Genomic DNA, 15,833 nt, shown 5'->3' with positions numbered 1-15,833 from the left:
TGGGGCAAGTCTCCTTTTCTACTCTTCCTAGTCATCTTGAGCAATCTTGATCCTGAGTAAACACTGATTTTTCCTACTTTCTTGGCCAAGATCCCAGAGTGCTGATTGACGAACAAAAATCAGTCTATGTGTGAAGACGTTCCATTTTTTTTTTATTTGATGAGCTTTCGATGAGAGAAAGCATCATTTCATTGGTGCTTTGTCTTTTTTTTTTTTTAAATTTTTATTTATTTATGATAGTCACACACAGAGAGAGAGAGAGAGGCAGAGACATAGGCAGAGGGAGAAGCAGGCTCCGTGCACCGGGAGCCCGATGTGGGATTCGATCCAGGGTCTCCCGGATCGCCCGCCCTGGGCCAAAGGCAGGCGCCAAACCGCTGCACCACCCAGGGATCCCGGTGCTTTGTCTTTATGTGGACTTGTTTATGCCCTTTGATGTACAGGACCTACCTTTCAGCATTTGGGGCATAAAAGTTGCTTTAAATCACATCACAAGCGTCAATAATTTTATCCTCTGTCGTTAATAGAGTGTTTTTCCTCCAGTTGATGCTAAACTATCATTAATTTTTTAAAGCCTTTCAATTTTTATTTTCTTCTCTGAAATAAAACATTGCTTCCATTTTAAAATGTGCTGTTAAGTAATATTTCCCCAAAACTTCCCCCTTTTTCACTGGAATAAGACTTTAATGCTTGAAGCTGGATGGTCTTCTACATTTTTCTTTTCAATTATGTAAAATACTTGTAAAACTGAAATTTAAATAACTGAAGCCAGGTGTCTGTTGCATCTCTTCCACAACTTCAACACCTAGTTCCTTGAAGTCATGGTGAGGCTGGGAGCTCAAGACTGGGAGAACAATTTCTAAATCATCACATGCCCTACTAATGGATCGGGTGCACAGAGCTACCTTGCACCACAGCCAGATATTTGTTTGCCACACACTAGGGTTGAGAACAATCTTCTAAAATTTCCATGGCAGCTAGTAGTGACTCACCTTTTTTTCTTTTTTTTTTTAGTAAACTCTACCCCCGACGTGGGGCTCAAACTCATGACCTGAGGTCAAGAGTCACATGCTCTACTGACTGAGCCCACCAGGCTCCCCATGTCTCTCCTTCTTGATTGAAGCATGCCCAGCCCTAGAATCTATCAACCTTAGTAGATGAAGTGTAAACATAAGCCTCTTACAACACCAAGGCTAAACAAAGAAAATAAAACAGCATTCAAGATGATATTTGGGGGTCGCTCTGGGGAATTGAGCCAGGATTGTCTCATCATCTTTCTACCTCACTTGTTTATGGCCAAGTCCACCTTTCACCCTTCATGCTTTGGGTCAAGGAAGAAATCGTTCTAATAAGTGAACGCATATGTCAACGTTAAGGTCTTGAGAAGTCAGTCCGCCCTGAGCTCTCAATATTTTGAGCTGGCAGATGATTAGCCCCGAGAAGTTCATCACAATGGTGGAATTTCAGACATGAAAGAGGAAGATGGGGAAGGGGATCCAGTTCCTCCTTCAGTCCATAGGGACAACAGCCCACCTGCAAGGTGAACGTGAGAACATTGTGTCACATGGGTAAAAAGGAAACCTAAGTTTTGATTGGTTTTGTTGGGTTTTTTTGTTTGTTTGTTTGTTTTGTTTTGTTTTGTCTCTGAACAACCCTGAACAAATTACTCCCAAACTTAGGAACAGAGCAACCTGGATCTGACAGCGAAAGTGTACCATGCATTCTTCTTTTCGTTCTGTTTGGTTTTGTGTTGCTAAAATAGCATACCTGTCAAAGCAGCCAGGTACAAGGGAGTTCAGCACAACTAAACTCGTATAAAAAAAGAACAGATAAATTATAAGGTAATAGTCCAACTCTCACATCTAGCACATCATTGTCATCTCACAAGCAAGCTGACATCTGGGCCGGCCCACTATTGCAGTGTTGATGAAAAATACCAACATCTTCACCCTAGTGCAACACCAGTACTAAACCTGACTTTTTAGCAAATTCAGAACTTGAAGGGTAGAGAAACAGGGTTTGAAATGGCTCTCTTACTCTGGGAAACGAACAAGGGGTGGTGGAAAGGGAGGTGGGCGGGGGGTTGGGGTAACTGGGTGATGGGCACTGAGGGGAGCACTTGATGGGATGAGCACTGGGTGTTATGCTATATGTTGGCAAATTGAACTCCAATAAAAAGAAATTTAAAAAAATGAAATGGCTCTCTCCCTTCTCTCTCTGGCCATACACACAAGAGAGGAAAGGGGAAAAACAGTGGACATAATGGAAGCACCAGCAGAAAAAGAGTTAGGAGGAATGGGCCCCCAACACAAGTAAAATCCACTTAGAAGCAGAGTTATCTGATGAATCCCTTATTGCCTATCTCCTGCACTAGAACGTAGAGTCCATGATGGCAGGGTTTTGTGTGCCTTATTTACCACCACTGTATCCTCCATATGGCACATTTTATTTTTCATTTTATTTTTTCATTTGTTTTTATTTTTGATTTTTTATTAACTCTACAGCCAACATGGGGCTCAAATTCTCAATCCCAAGATCAAGAATGGCACACTCTATGGACTGAGCCAGCCAGGTGCCCCCATCCAGCAGATTTCAGATGTTTGAATATATTTGTTGTGTGATTGGATGAATGAAATTAGTGCTCTAAAGAAAATAGAAAAATACACACACACGCACACACACAGAGTTGTACATGCCTCTGGCCCACCTTTGGAATGGCAAGATAAATTGGAAAGGATTAATCCAGCAATTATGAGAGTCAAATTATACTCCATGTCTTACCATGAAATCACTTTCTCTTTCTGAGCCTTACTTTCTCCATCTGCCAAGTTGACTTGAACCAGGTGACCCATAAGGCCACTTCCAGCTTTAACATACTGTGCTTTAAACAAAAGCCAAGAGTACTTTCCAGAGAAACAGAGGGGAAATGGACTGAGCTCATTTGTGTGCAAGAAGCAAGAGCTGTTTCCTCAGATCTCACCCAACAGAGGAAAGATTTTTGTTCTTGTTTTTTAAACGACCTAAAAAATAAAAATCATGAGGTAGAGGAAGAGAGCTTCACAGTTTAAAGCAAACTACAACCTTTTAAAATATAGATGCCATTTAAGTCAAATATAAAAGCATTGACAAACTGTCAGTCCAGGTTGAAAGTGTCTTCTTATCTAGACTTGTCACCTCCTGAGGTCTCTGAGAGGTGACAGAATTTTGCATGTGGATGCCCTGTCTGAGGTGCTAATTGTCTTCATTTCAAGTGCCCTGGGCTTTTCTCCAACTCAGGTAGATTAAAAGGATGATGCCAAGGGTGGTCAGTTTTATAGAGTGGATCTGACATTTCAAAATCTTTTTCCCTAACCTTTCAAAACTAACTTTGTTCTTCAACTAGCTCATCTATAGGTGTGAATTCTCCTGTGACAGTGTTATGATTTGACACCTGTGGTGAGTTTACACATTCTCTCGGCACTTACTAAAATTCACTTCCTTTACAAAAACGAGAAAAAGAAAAAAAATGTCTTGAAAAGAGCACCTCTTTTTGATAACATACAGGTTGATCTATGAGGCTAATTTTTCTAATGCCCTTTTATTTTGTCAGCGAGAAGGTTGTGCGTGTTTAAGGCTATTTTAAATATGTTTAGTCTTTCGGCCAACATCATGGGCATCTATTGTAATACAGACAGTGTAGCAGATATTCAGGTTAGAGAGAAGAGCTGTGACAGGAAAGGATGGGGTTCTGGGGGAACGGTAGAGGGGCATCTAACTCAGCTTGCATTCTAAATCTGCACCACATACTCAAGATAGCAAGTTCTTGATCTTTCTGTCTGCTCTGTATGGTTCCTTGTACTTGTCCTAGTTTTCCCTCCTTTTTTTTTTTTTTTTTTTTTTTTTTTTTTTTTTTTTTTAAATTTTATTTATTTATGATAGTCACACAGAGAGAGAGAGAGAGGCAGAGACATAGGCAGAGGGAGAAGCAGGCTCCATGCACCGGGAGCCTGACGTGGGATTCGATCCCAGGTCTCCAGGATCGTGCCCTGGGCCAAAGGCAGGCGCTAAACCGCTGCGCCACCCAGGGATCCCCTAGTTTTCCCTCCTTCATGACTTAGAAGGTGCTTCCTCATTTGGGCTGAAACTCTCGCCTGTTTCTGAGAGTTTGTTCTGGAATAATAGCTAAGATTTGCTAACCACATATTTCATTCCAGGCATTCCTGCTAAGCATTATGCATGTATTATCTCGTTGATTTGTATCAACAATTCTATGAAGCAAATTTGTTATTTTCATCATTATTATTATTAATTATTGCCTCCATTTTACCAATGCGGAAGCCAAAACCCAGAGAGTCTAGGTAGCCTGCTCAATGTGGCACAACTGGTCAGTGTGCCGCCCAGGAGTTGAATACAGGCTGCTGACTTCTGAGCCTGTGCATTTCACCAAAAGCCTCTTCTGACTCCCAACCTTAATTCTGAGTTCACTGCACTGAATTGGCTGGGCTTCAGTCTCCTGTCTAGCAACTGTAATTTTGACTTCTAGAATATTCTTACAGTTCTCAAGTGTCAGCTGTTCTCATACCTGTATAGCATGTCTCTATATGCCTTGTGAGATCAGATTTACCATTTTAGCCTGGGCCTCATTGATTAGTACTTCTTAGAAGCTCCTACAGAGTCAAGGTCTATTCACTCAGGCTCACAGGTCCGGAATCTGGATCATCAGCTTATCCATCTAAAGTAATACAACACTGAATCACTATATTGTACACCTGAAACTAACATAGCACTGTATGTTAACTATGCTAGAATGAAAATTAAAACTTTAAAAAAGACAAAAGTAATAGGACAGCGAGTGGCCTGAGCATCTTCTGTGCTGGGCGGGCCTGGATGCACATATGAGGTCTTACTGCCCAATTTTTCTCTTTCTCCTTTTACTCAACCAAATGAAGGCCACTCTTGGCCAGTTTTTACTTATCTTTCTCCACGAAGATAAAATGGATTAACATATGTGATGTGACTGGAACCTACGATGTAATCCTCTTGACACATCCAGATCTTAACACAGTACCTGAGCTAGTTAGATTCTTTGTTCCCCCTGTCCTCTTTCCCTTCATCAAGGAACCCTCTGCAGAGAATGTGGCTTCTTATTTACTTCAAGGAGTATATAATTTCTGACACTGCCTTCTTTCATATTCATTGTTTATCAACGTCTATCCTGTGGTCTGCCTCATTTTGGTTTATAGAAACAACTCTTCACATCCCACACCTTGGCACCTGACAACACGTCACCCTTCTGATTTCATCAACTCAGAAATCATGACTGAACCTTCTTTCTGCCTCCATCATCCTGGGTAGGAGCACTCAGGGTATGATAGCCGTGCAAGAAAATATCATTTCATTGTAAAAGAGGTTCCATCTTTCTTTCTAAAATCTGTTCTCTTTCTTGGAAGTTCAAAAATACAGAGCTTAAACTAAAAGATTAAAGTCCAAGAGATGGTTATTTTGTCTACAGGGTTGTTTTGTCTTTTTTTGTTTATTTGTTTGTTTTTTTGCCTGAACATTGTTTTAAGAAACCTCTGATGTTTTGAAACATGGATGGCCACTTTGATCTATACACCAAGAACACCAAAATTTGGCAAAGCAACAGCATGAAATGGACTATATAAATGTTTCCCTGAGCAGTTTTGTAGATACATAGGAAATATTATAACCCAGGAAACAAAACAGCTAATGGTGGATTTCTGAATGCATTTTGTAGTTACAGATGTGGCATTGGCATCGTTTTTCTTTTCCTTCTCAGTAATAAATATTTCATGAAAAAATGCTAGAAACATGGATCAGTGGGGAGTTCAGTAGTATGAGTCTTTTACAAAGCAGGTCATATACGTTCTGAAGTTTCAAACACTGTCTAGACAATATCAGGAATTGTAGCGATAAAGGTACAAAATTTTAAATACTTGCTCAATCCTTTTCTTGCCTGAAACCAATATGGTCACAAAATTATCAAAGTAAAAATATATCAAGCAAAAAATAAATGAGGTTAAATATCCTAAAACTTTTACTTACAGACGAAACCCGCAGAGAGCTCTTTGTCATCATTTTATAAACACTGGGGTAAGGTTAAATGCTGCCTACCACAAAAGTAATCACAGGTTTCTGCCTTGTGCACAATTATTTTTGTAAGGTAGTGTAGAATGAAGAATCAAACCTAAAATAGTAGATATAAACATAAAAAGAAAAGAGTTGGAGAATGTCACAAGTGAAGCTGTAATACTGCATATTATTTCAAAATAAAACAAAGTTAACTTTCTCAGTAACTTTTTCTGTTGACTTGGGGGCACAATTTGAAACCATTTGGCTACCATGGAAGTTTTGCAATCCCAAATGGTACATACTGAACTTGTATTTTTTTTAATCCTTTAACACTTACTGGTATTTAACATGCATTAAAACTACCAGCTTTCTACAAAAATTGTTCCTAATTTGCGCTCCCAAAGTTCATTGAAGTTTGAGAAGATAGTAATGATGGATTCTGAGGTGTTGTCTGTATTACAAAGAGCCTAGTAGAATGGTTCATTCTGTGATTAGGCTGCATGTAATAATAATAATAGTGGTAATACTATTCACTGAAGCCCCACAAAACTCCTAAACTGAAATGATAAATGATTGCTTTCAGTTGGAATTATATCAAGTTTTTGTGAGGGAACCTTAGAGATGCTTTTGTAATTTTAAATGAGAAAATAGTCATATATTAAATAATGCTGTTTGATACACAGAATCTTTTGAAAACTGACATCTGCAGGCCAGAAAATATGGTCGAATAATTGATGAAAAGGTAATAACTGTTGCTTGGTGTATATTTGTCTTATTTTTTCTAACAGAACAGGAAATTACAGAGGGCAATACTAATGACTTCCAGGTTGTCAAACACAGTGCCTGGCACATCTGAACCTTCTCTAGATGTGTGCTCTTTGCCTGATCTATGAAGTAACAAAGAGAAGCTAGGGATTCCTACTGGCATTTCTTCACTCATAAAATTAACACCAGGGAGAATATGATCCTTTTTACAACTGTTTTATGCCCCAGAGAAGCTGAGCTAGATGGGCCAGGATCTGACCTACTGCAGGGATTCTTGGGCTCACTGAATAGAGTGCTTTCAGCGTGAGCTGAATAGGAAGTTGTACTCAAGGAGCTGTACCAGGTCCCTCGGGGGGTACAGATACCCCGTGTGGCAGCACTTCTTATGCCTATTTCATTGTGGTCTCGAACACGTGTCTTAAGTGCCAAAAAACAAACACCATCAATGAGAAAAATCTGTTCAACAGCAACCTCATAAGGTCATAGGCCAGGATCCGTAAGTTTATGTGAGGCTTAGTTCCAGTGTATGCACTCACTCTATCATGTGCTAGAAGTGAGAAGAACACTCACAGGTACTATGCACAGTGCTTGCACCACATAATAAGGATCTGCTACTATTTGGTGTTGAGACTTTACAAAGCATAGGATAAAGAAATTATGTATTTCTTTGCCACTCTGTCATAGATGTAGTACCATGATTTAGAAAACATCAATTCTATTCCCCATTTTGCAACAAAATCTGAAGCTTTTGAAGTCTCCTTTTGCCCTACTTCCTTGCTGAAAAGTACGCATGCATATATATTAGGCTGTTACAGCTGGCACCTTATGCACTTAAAACAAAAACTGAGTAATTCAGACAGACTTCAGATAAGCAGTCAAGATGGGCTCTATCTTAACAGTATTGAACTCAGCTATATATAAACTTTTCATAAGGCCAGTCTGCTGAATCAAATACAAATCGCTTCCACTGCCTAAATTACCGCCAGCACCCCTCTTTGTTTTGCAGTCTGGAGATAATAAGTGGTCCTACTCACTGGCAGCCAAGGTGCTCATATGTCACAAAGCTTGAGAAATTCTAAAAGAGCAGCATCACCATGACCACCGGGCTGTCACTGCGCTTCCAAGTCTCTCCATTACAAACATGTCACTGGGTTCTAGGCATTGATGATCTATGCTAACATGCAAATGTATCACTCAGTAGGGGTTAAAGGTTAAGGTGCTGTAATATAACAGAAAGAGAACAGACATTAGAACCTGTACAATTTCATTTTGTTTTGTTTTTTTTAGATTTTATTTATTTATTCATGAGAGACACAGAGAGAGGCAGAGACATAGGCAGAGGGAGAAGCAGGCTCCATGCAGGGAGCCCGATGTGGGACTCGATCCTGGGACTCCAGGATCATGCCCTGGGCCAAAGCCAGATGCTCAAACCACTGAGCTACCCAGACATCCCTACATTTCATTTTGAAGTCAGGCTTCACCAATTCCCAAATTTGGGTATTGCATTACCAAAATGGCGGTAATAATACTCACTTTGAATAACTATTAATATAGGGGCACCTGGGTGGCTCAGCAGTTGAGCCTCTGCCTTCAGCTCAGGTTGTGATCCTGGGATCCAAAATCCAGGATCCAGTCCCACATCCAGCTCCCCGCTTAGGAGCCTGCTTCTACCTCTGTCTGTGTCCCTGCTTCTCTCTGTGTGTGTCTCTCATGAATAAATGAATAGAATATTTAAAAAACTATTAATATATATTAATGTATATTAATATACCTATATTCATACCTTACAGTCACCAAAAGGGGCAATGTGCTTAGAGTGACTGGCACATAGTAAACATTTAATGGTAGCTCTTGCCATCATTAATAATACCTTATTCTCATTACCACAGCACCCAGAGCAGAACCCTGAGGGTAGGGAAAGGAACTACCACTTGCTGGGGGCTCAGGGAAGTTCAGTTGCTTGTTGAAGCCCACATAGCTAGTGACTAGCACAGCAAGTATCTAAACTCAGGTCTCTTTCTAACCCCAAAGGCCAAGTTCTTGCCTCAAAAACCGCTACCATTTTTTGTGTGTACCCAGCTCAGAAAAAAGTAGTCATTTGACCACCTTAATGATCCAGGTTGTTTTAGAAAAAGTCAACCCAGAAAGACTGTAATAATATTAAACTATATAAAAAGCTATGCACAGGGTGAGTCTGCTGTCATGCAGACCTAAAGGCATGCCAACAAACAGCAGAGTTCATTCGAAACCATAAATAAAGCAACCATAGTGAGATCTAGAGTGACCCACTAGTACATCAAAGTGGATTATGCTGGAAAATTCCTGAGTCCCATCTTTGCATCATCTTCCCAAAATTCCAGGGAGCTATTGGCACACATGAGAGTATCACAAAACCAGCCCCTAGCCCAGAAAACCTAGCTTTAGGTTGATGTCCCGGATGGTCCTCTTCCTCCCCAGAGCTCCTTTCTGGTAAGCAAGGCCTCCCGGTTACCAGGCCTGAGGGAGGAAGCCAGCGAGGCAGGGTCAGTTCTCTGCTCCATCTGTTGTCCCATACAGCAGGCAGCCAGGCTCCACCCGCCATTGCCTAGGGGAACATTTGTCTTATTAGCAGGACATCTAAGCCTGGCTGTTGCCTGGGTGGCTCAGGGTTGAGTGCCTCCCTTTGGTCCAGAGCGTGATCCTGGGGTCCCGAGATCGAGTCCCATGTCTGCCTCTTCCTCTTTTTCTTTCTTTCTTTTTTTTTTTAGGGTTTTAAAGATTTTTTTTTATTATTAGAGACAGAGAGCAAGAGAGAGAGGCAGAGACACAGGCAGAGGGAGAAGCAGGCTCCATGCAGGGAGCCCAATGTGGGACTTGATCCCAGGCCATGGATCATGCCCTGGACTGACGGCTGCCCTCTGCCTCTCCCTCTGCCTATGTCTCTGCCTCTTTCTCTGTGTCTGTCATTAATAAATAAATAAAATATTTTTAAAAATCTGGTTGTTGTGGGACGCCTGGGTGGCTCAGCACTTGAGTGCCTCCCTTCGGCCCAGGGCGTGATCCTGGGGTCCAGGATCGAGTCCCGCATCCGGCTTCCCACAGGGAGCCTGCTTCTACCCCTGCCTATGTCTCTGCCTCTCTCTCTCTCATGAATAAAAAAATAAAATCTTTTAAAAAATACATAGCAACTGCCCGCAGGAAGGAAAAACAGTTGCTATTAAAAAAAATTAAAATAAATAATAAACCTGGCTGTTTTCCAGAATCCTGAGCCCCGTGATGCGGTTCTGTATAGGAAGGAGGGGAGCGTGCATTGCGGGGCAGAAACGCCGGAGGGACATTCCTGCTCACTGGACCTCTGGGAGACAGGGCCTCTGGGAAATGGCTTCTTGGTGCACAGAGCGGGGCTGGACACCGGGCGGTCGGGCTCCCAGCCTAGACAGAAGCCCCCTCCCCCCACCTCTCGTGCCCCGCGGGCCCAGGAGCAGCAGGGACAGTGTGGACATTGAGGGGCGCAGGGACAATCACAATGGGCCGAAGATTCCATAGAAGCTCCTCCCCCTGCCCTTCTTGGGGAGCTCGCTGGAAGAGGAGAGGCCCTCGAATAGTGAATGAGAGAACTTTCCTTCACTTCGGTGGGATGCTGGGAAGGATGGGCAGCCCAGGGGGGCTGAGCGGTTTAGCGCCGCCTTTGGCCTGGGGTGTGACCCTGGAGACCCGGGATCGAGTCCCGCGTCGGGCTCCCTGCATGGAGCCTGCTTCTCCCTCTGCCTGTGTCTCTGCCTCTCTCTCTCGCTCTCTCTCTCCTGTGTATTTAAATAAATAAAAAATCTTTAAAAAAAAGAGAGAGAGAGAGAGAGATGGTGGGAAGGTGTGGGTTTAAACCGCCTCGGAGCAAACCTGCCCCGAGATGCACACCTCACAGAAGACACAGCAGGCAAGTGCACACCCTTTATTATTAGAATCAGGAACCTGTGACCGATGCTGAGCTCGGTGAGCTGGGATTTCACGGGGGAACTCAAGAACAACTTTCGTTCAGGCTGGAGACCATCTAACTTTCCACCCCCTGGACTCCTCCTGCCTTGGGGGGAGTGGAGAGCCTGCAGAGAACACACCAAGTGGAAGAGAAGTCTGGTTCTTTTTTCTTTATCTTATCAGTCTTCCCAAGGGAAATACTACCCATAGCATGTCTGCTCTTGGAATGCATTTTGTTCTTCATCCACTCTTGCCTGGAAAGCAGCTTGGGATGGTAGTGGCCCGAAGCTAAGGGTTCAAGTATATAGCCAACACTCCCTCAAGCATGATCTTTCTTTAAGTCACCCAGCAGTATTTTGGGCAACCAGGAAGATAGCTGTCCCTCTCAAAGGAGGAAATCCTTAGAGTGTCAGAAAAAGTCCTGCCCGCACTTTCATGAAGCCACTTTCCTGATCTCTGCCACTGCTCATTTGTCCCACTTGGGAACAGTGAGATGAGCAATTCAGTGACACAAGTCCTTTCATGAAAGTCCCTGTTGTTGCTCTTGGAATTGCAAAAATATCTAGACGTTATTTCAATTGGGCTTACCAGAAAATCATGCTATATGCCAGGCAAAAATGTCCTCCTAATATAATATGTATGCCAAATTAAGCTTTCCCCTGTTATCTAACCAAACTCACCAAATCAAGTTATAATGTCTGCACCAGATATTAACATATAAGGCTAGCTCCTAACACACACTAGGCAATAACTATTTGTTTAATGAATTAAATGTAACCCATCAAATTTGTTATCATCTATAGAATTTAATACTGTAACACCTCTCCAGCTCTCCCAAATTAATCCCTTGTCCCAATGGAGAAACTATATCCTAACAAAATTGGGTTTTTTGGTTTGTTTTCTGATTTTTTTTATTTATTTTTTATCTAACAAAATTGTTTTGCTCTCCTTTCCCCACTGATGAATACCATCTCCTCTTCCCCGCCTTCCTCTCACTCTTCTCAGCTCCAGCCAGTGGCGGGGGGTGGTCTCCATGAGGTGTGGGTCAGCTGGAATCAAGGTGTGATTTCTTTGGACTCTTGGGAGATCTTCTAATGGGACGAGTTCAGCTTCTTCAGCAATAAACAAACAGCAAGTTCTGTGGGGCTCAGAGATATAAAAACCGGCCCTCACCTATAAACTTGAAACAAAAACAAGAAGCAAACATGAACATCGTAGTTTACTAAAGAAACAATAGCATTTTGAAGGAAGAGTAGTGCTCCTAAAATTCAATATAGTTATAACATGAAAAACATGGTTATTCCCAGCCAAAGACATGGCATTTTCAGGAAAAGGAGGTTAATAAAGGAACAGAAAAGAGTATATTTACATATGATAAAAAGTTGTTAGTTTCAGTAATGGAATAATAGATTGTTTTAGTTAATTTTATCTACAATAATTTTGGTTTTCAAATTTTCTGTGAAGTAAGGAAGTTACTTTTTTATCAGAAAAGGGTCTTGGGAAATTGGTTTTTCCTTGGAGTGTTTTCCTTCTTACCTTCTTGAAATCAGTGAGTCTGTCCTGGGTCCAGGCCTCCACTCCCACCTGCCTCACAGACTTTCTTGCATTTATAGCAGGCCTTGCGCCATGGAAAATTCACGGCTTTACACCATGGGCAGTCCCAATTCACTGGACTGCATCCTGAGGCAGGCTTCTGGTGCTGGAAATCCAATGCTTTTTTTCCTTTTGGTTGCTTGGCCTTCTGCCCCTGAGGCTGGTTTTTCTTTGGATTTTCCCTCATACTTTGGCTCCTGCTGTCCCACATGGGAGTCGCCTGGGACCTCTTTGGACCTTCTTGGCTGTGGCTCCTGCCAAATGCCAGGGAGAGCATCCTCTGGGGCTTCTGTAGACCTTCTTCCTGGCTGTGGCTCCTGCCAAACTCCAGGAGGGGCATCACCTGGGGCCTCTTTTGACCTTTTACTTGGCTCTCACTTCTGCTGTCCCCCAGGGGACCTGTCCCCTGGGGCCTCTCCAGATCTTCCTCCTGGCTTTGGCTACTGTTGTCCCCTAAAGGAGCCATGCCTTGGGGTGTTCCTGGACCTCCTTTGCTGGGGCTCCCACTGGCCGCCAGGGGTACCATTTCCTTGAGCCCCTCTAGATCTTCTCCCTGGCTGTTTCTCTTGCTGGCATCGAGGGGGGCCATCCTTTGGGATCTTTTTCGACTTTCTTTCTGCCTGGGGCCCCCACTGGCCCCCAGGGGTACCATTTCCTGGGCCCTCTCTGGATCTTTTTCCTGGCTGTTGCTCCTGCTGGCATCAAGGGGGGCCATACCTTGAGGTCTTTTTGGACTTTCTTCCTGCCTGTGACTCCCACTGGCCCCTAGGTGTACCATCTCCTGGGGACTCTCCTGATCTTCTTCCAGGGTGGGACCAAGGGTAACCACCTCCTGGGATCTCTCTGAACCTTCATCTTGGTCGAGGTTCCAGCTATCCCCAAGGGGGACGACCCACTGGGGATTCTCTTGACCTTCTTCCTGACTCTGGGTCCAGCTATCTCTGAGTGGTACCTCCCCCTGGTGCCTCTGTGGATCTCCTTCATGGCTGTGGGTCCAGCTATCCCCAAGGGGAACCATCCCCTGAGGCCTCTCTAGACCTTCCTGGCTAAGGTTTCCGATGTTCCCCAGGGAGACTGTACTCTGGAGGATCGGAGGACCTCCCTCCTGGCTGTAACTTCTTTGGTTCCACAGCGGGGCCACTTCTTCCTGGAAACCCACTGTAGCACACGGAACAGGTGGGTAGATCCCCAGAGGAGGCAACTGAAGTGGGACTACTGTAGCTTCTGCATCCATGGCTAATGCTGATGGCAGAGGTGGCAAGAAAGGGACCCCCATTGGGAGTGGTGCATGGAATGGGATTGGGTATGGCACCAGCATTGGCAGAGGGGTTTGTATGGTCTGAGCCCAGGGACTTGGGGGTCCTGGCATGTAGAGAACAGCTGGGGCTGGTACCTGGGCCTCAAAATATCGCCTCCCAGGCAATCCCATGGCAACCATATCTCTCTGTGGCTCTGCATTCAGGGGCCATGCCATAGCACCAAGCTGCTCGGCTTGAGGTCCAGTTACTATTTCATGGGCCAGTGGGATGCACTGGGCCGACCTCTCCGCCTGGAGCAGCCGCCCGCGAAGCACATCACACTCCATGAGCGCCTGCTGCAGGGTGATGCGTGTGAAGCGCAACTGTGTGGCCACGTCCTCTCGAGCCTCACGCATCCGCTGTAGCTCGGAGGCCAGGGCCCAGGCGGCGGTCTCCCGCTCCTCCATCTGTTCCTGCAGCCTCCGGATCCGGCGCCCCTGCTGCTCCCGCTGCCTTGCGGCCCCGCGCACGCCCAAGGCCAGCGCGCTCCAGGCGCAGGCTCTCTGGTGGGCGCGCGGCACCCGCGGGTCGGCCAGGACCCCCCGAAGCCGGTCCTCCACCTCACTCCACGGCCGTGAGCGCAAGGCCGCGTAGAACTCCGGGCCGCCGCCGTTCAGGAGGACTTCGTTGTTGATGAACCTGACCACCTCGGCGTGACGGAACCCGCTGGCGTGGTCCCCGAAGTCCACTGCCATGGCCGCCGCGGCCTAGCTGACCCCCGCCTCACGGACTCCGCCGCCCCTGCCGCCGCCAGTGAAGGTGGGTCCGCCCTTCACCTCCACACTCAGCCCTACTGAAGTCCTTTCCCAGTCCTGGCCTCCCTTTGGGCCTCTTTCCGCTGACGACCTTGCTTTCCTCACAAAGAGTAAAGCACACGCCCTCACCACACCAACCCCTACCAGGCAACGGTGGTAGACGTCACAGAGACAACCTCTGAGTCACCACGCAAGGCCTCCTGGGATTTACTCCCCTCTGCAGGGCGCCCCCTACAGAGCGAACAGGCTGGATGGCTGCACTGTGGGCACTGCCGTGAGCTTCCAGAAGAATTTGTTTCTAGGAACTTCGAAAGGACAATACCCAGCATCGTGAAATGAATTCCTAGTTGGGTGGTAGAGTTGCATACATGGGCACAGTTCTATCCTTATCCCAGTTCCCTCTCCCATAACTCTTAGGTACAACTTCAACCCTTCAATACACTCAGTCACACTGTCTATACACTTACCTTGTCATCCTGTACAGATGATCTTGGAGTCCCTTTCATTAAGAAAATCCAGGGGGACCTGGGTGGCTCAATGGTTGAGGGTCTACCTTTGGCTCAGGTCGTGATCCCCGGGGTCCCGAGAGCAAGTCCCACATTGGGCTCCCTACATGGAGCCTGCTTCTCCCTCTGCCTATGTCCCTGCCTCTCTCTGTGTCTCTTATGAATAAATAAATAAAATCTTTAAAAAACAGAAAAGAAATCCAGTGATTGAGCCATGAATGCCCTGAACTCTCCTTATAAATTCATGTTTACTTGATCAATTATTCTCAGAAGGTGTTTCTCTTCTTCTTTTAGAGTAGATGTTCCCCTCATAATCTGGGTTTTCCCTATAAGAAATGCTGGAAAAGTGCTTTAAGCTGCGCTAAATAATAATTGGTATCTACATGAAGGAATAAAGCTACATACTAAAGGTAACTACATAGATGAATACAAAAAAATAGTACTCGTGCATTTTATGACTCCTCTTTTTGTAATATATGATTTAAAGGATGACTACATAAAACAATACAAATCCGTCTTTATGGGTACACAATGTATAAAGATGTATTTTGTGGCAATAACAATGTAAACTGTATAGGATGAAAGATTTTGTACACTAATTGAAATTAAGTTTGTATTAATCTAAAATTTGCTGTCATGAAATAACATGTTAATTGTAATCCCTAGAACAAACACTAAGAAAATAACTAAAAAATATGCAGAAAAGGAAAGGAGAAGGAAATAAAAATTGTTACCAAAAAAAGGAATCAATGAAACATAAAAGAAGGCAGTAGTGGAGGAATTTGGGTAGAGGGAGATATAATATAATTTTATTTTTTGAAATATTTATTTATTTGAGAGAGAGATTGGGGGGGAGGGGCAGAAGGAGAGGGAGAGAGAGAATCTCAAGCCCA

The 15,833-nt window shown here is 44.3% G+C and overlaps 1 protein-coding gene across 2 annotated transcripts; it reads right to left on the bottom strand.

The window, feature by feature from the left end:
- Nucleotides 1-296: 296 nt before the first annotated feature.
- Nucleotides 297-14,588, bottom strand: TEX13D (TEX13 family member D). Of its 2 annotated transcripts, XR_005386431.1 has the most exons (7): nucleotides 12,325-14,588; nucleotides 11,757-11,968; nucleotides 7,872-9,421; nucleotides 6,046-6,187; nucleotides 4,562-4,711; nucleotides 2,782-3,020; nucleotides 297-1,533 (listed from the first exon to the last, which is right to left on the bottom strand). XR_005386431.1 is itself a non-coding variant. In XM_038588256.1 (2 exons), exon 1 carries the CDS (start codon nucleotides 14,372-14,374, stop codon nucleotides 12,335-12,337), a length of 2,040 nt encoding a protein of 679 aa, XP_038444184.1. In that variant the 5' UTR covers nucleotides 14,375-14,588; the 3' UTR covers nucleotides 11,661-11,968; nucleotides 12,325-12,334. The 2 variants fall into 2 exon arrangements, 1 of the variants encoding a protein (XP_038444184.1); XM_038588256.1 differs by lacking the exons at nucleotides 297-1,533; nucleotides 2,782-3,020; nucleotides 4,562-4,711; nucleotides 6,046-6,187; nucleotides 7,872-9,421 and having other exon boundaries at nucleotides 11,661-11,968.
- Nucleotides 14,589-15,833: the final 1,245 nt, after the last annotated feature.

This window comes from Canis lupus, chromosome X (genome assembly GCF_011100685.1).
Source record: "Canis lupus familiaris isolate Mischka breed German Shepherd chromosome X, alternate assembly UU_Cfam_GSD_1.0, whole genome shotgun sequence".
NCBI lineage: Eukaryota > Metazoa > Chordata > Mammalia > Carnivora > Canidae > Canis > Canis lupus.
Note: the sequence above shows the minus strand (reverse complement) of the source record. Positions and strands in the feature narration are given on the sequence as shown.

Excerpts from the sequence above, each read along its gene's own strand:
- TEX13D (XM_038588256.1), bottom strand. The coding sequence starts at position 14,374 with ATGGCAGTGGACTTCGGGGACCACGCCAGCGGGTTCCGTCACGCCGAG.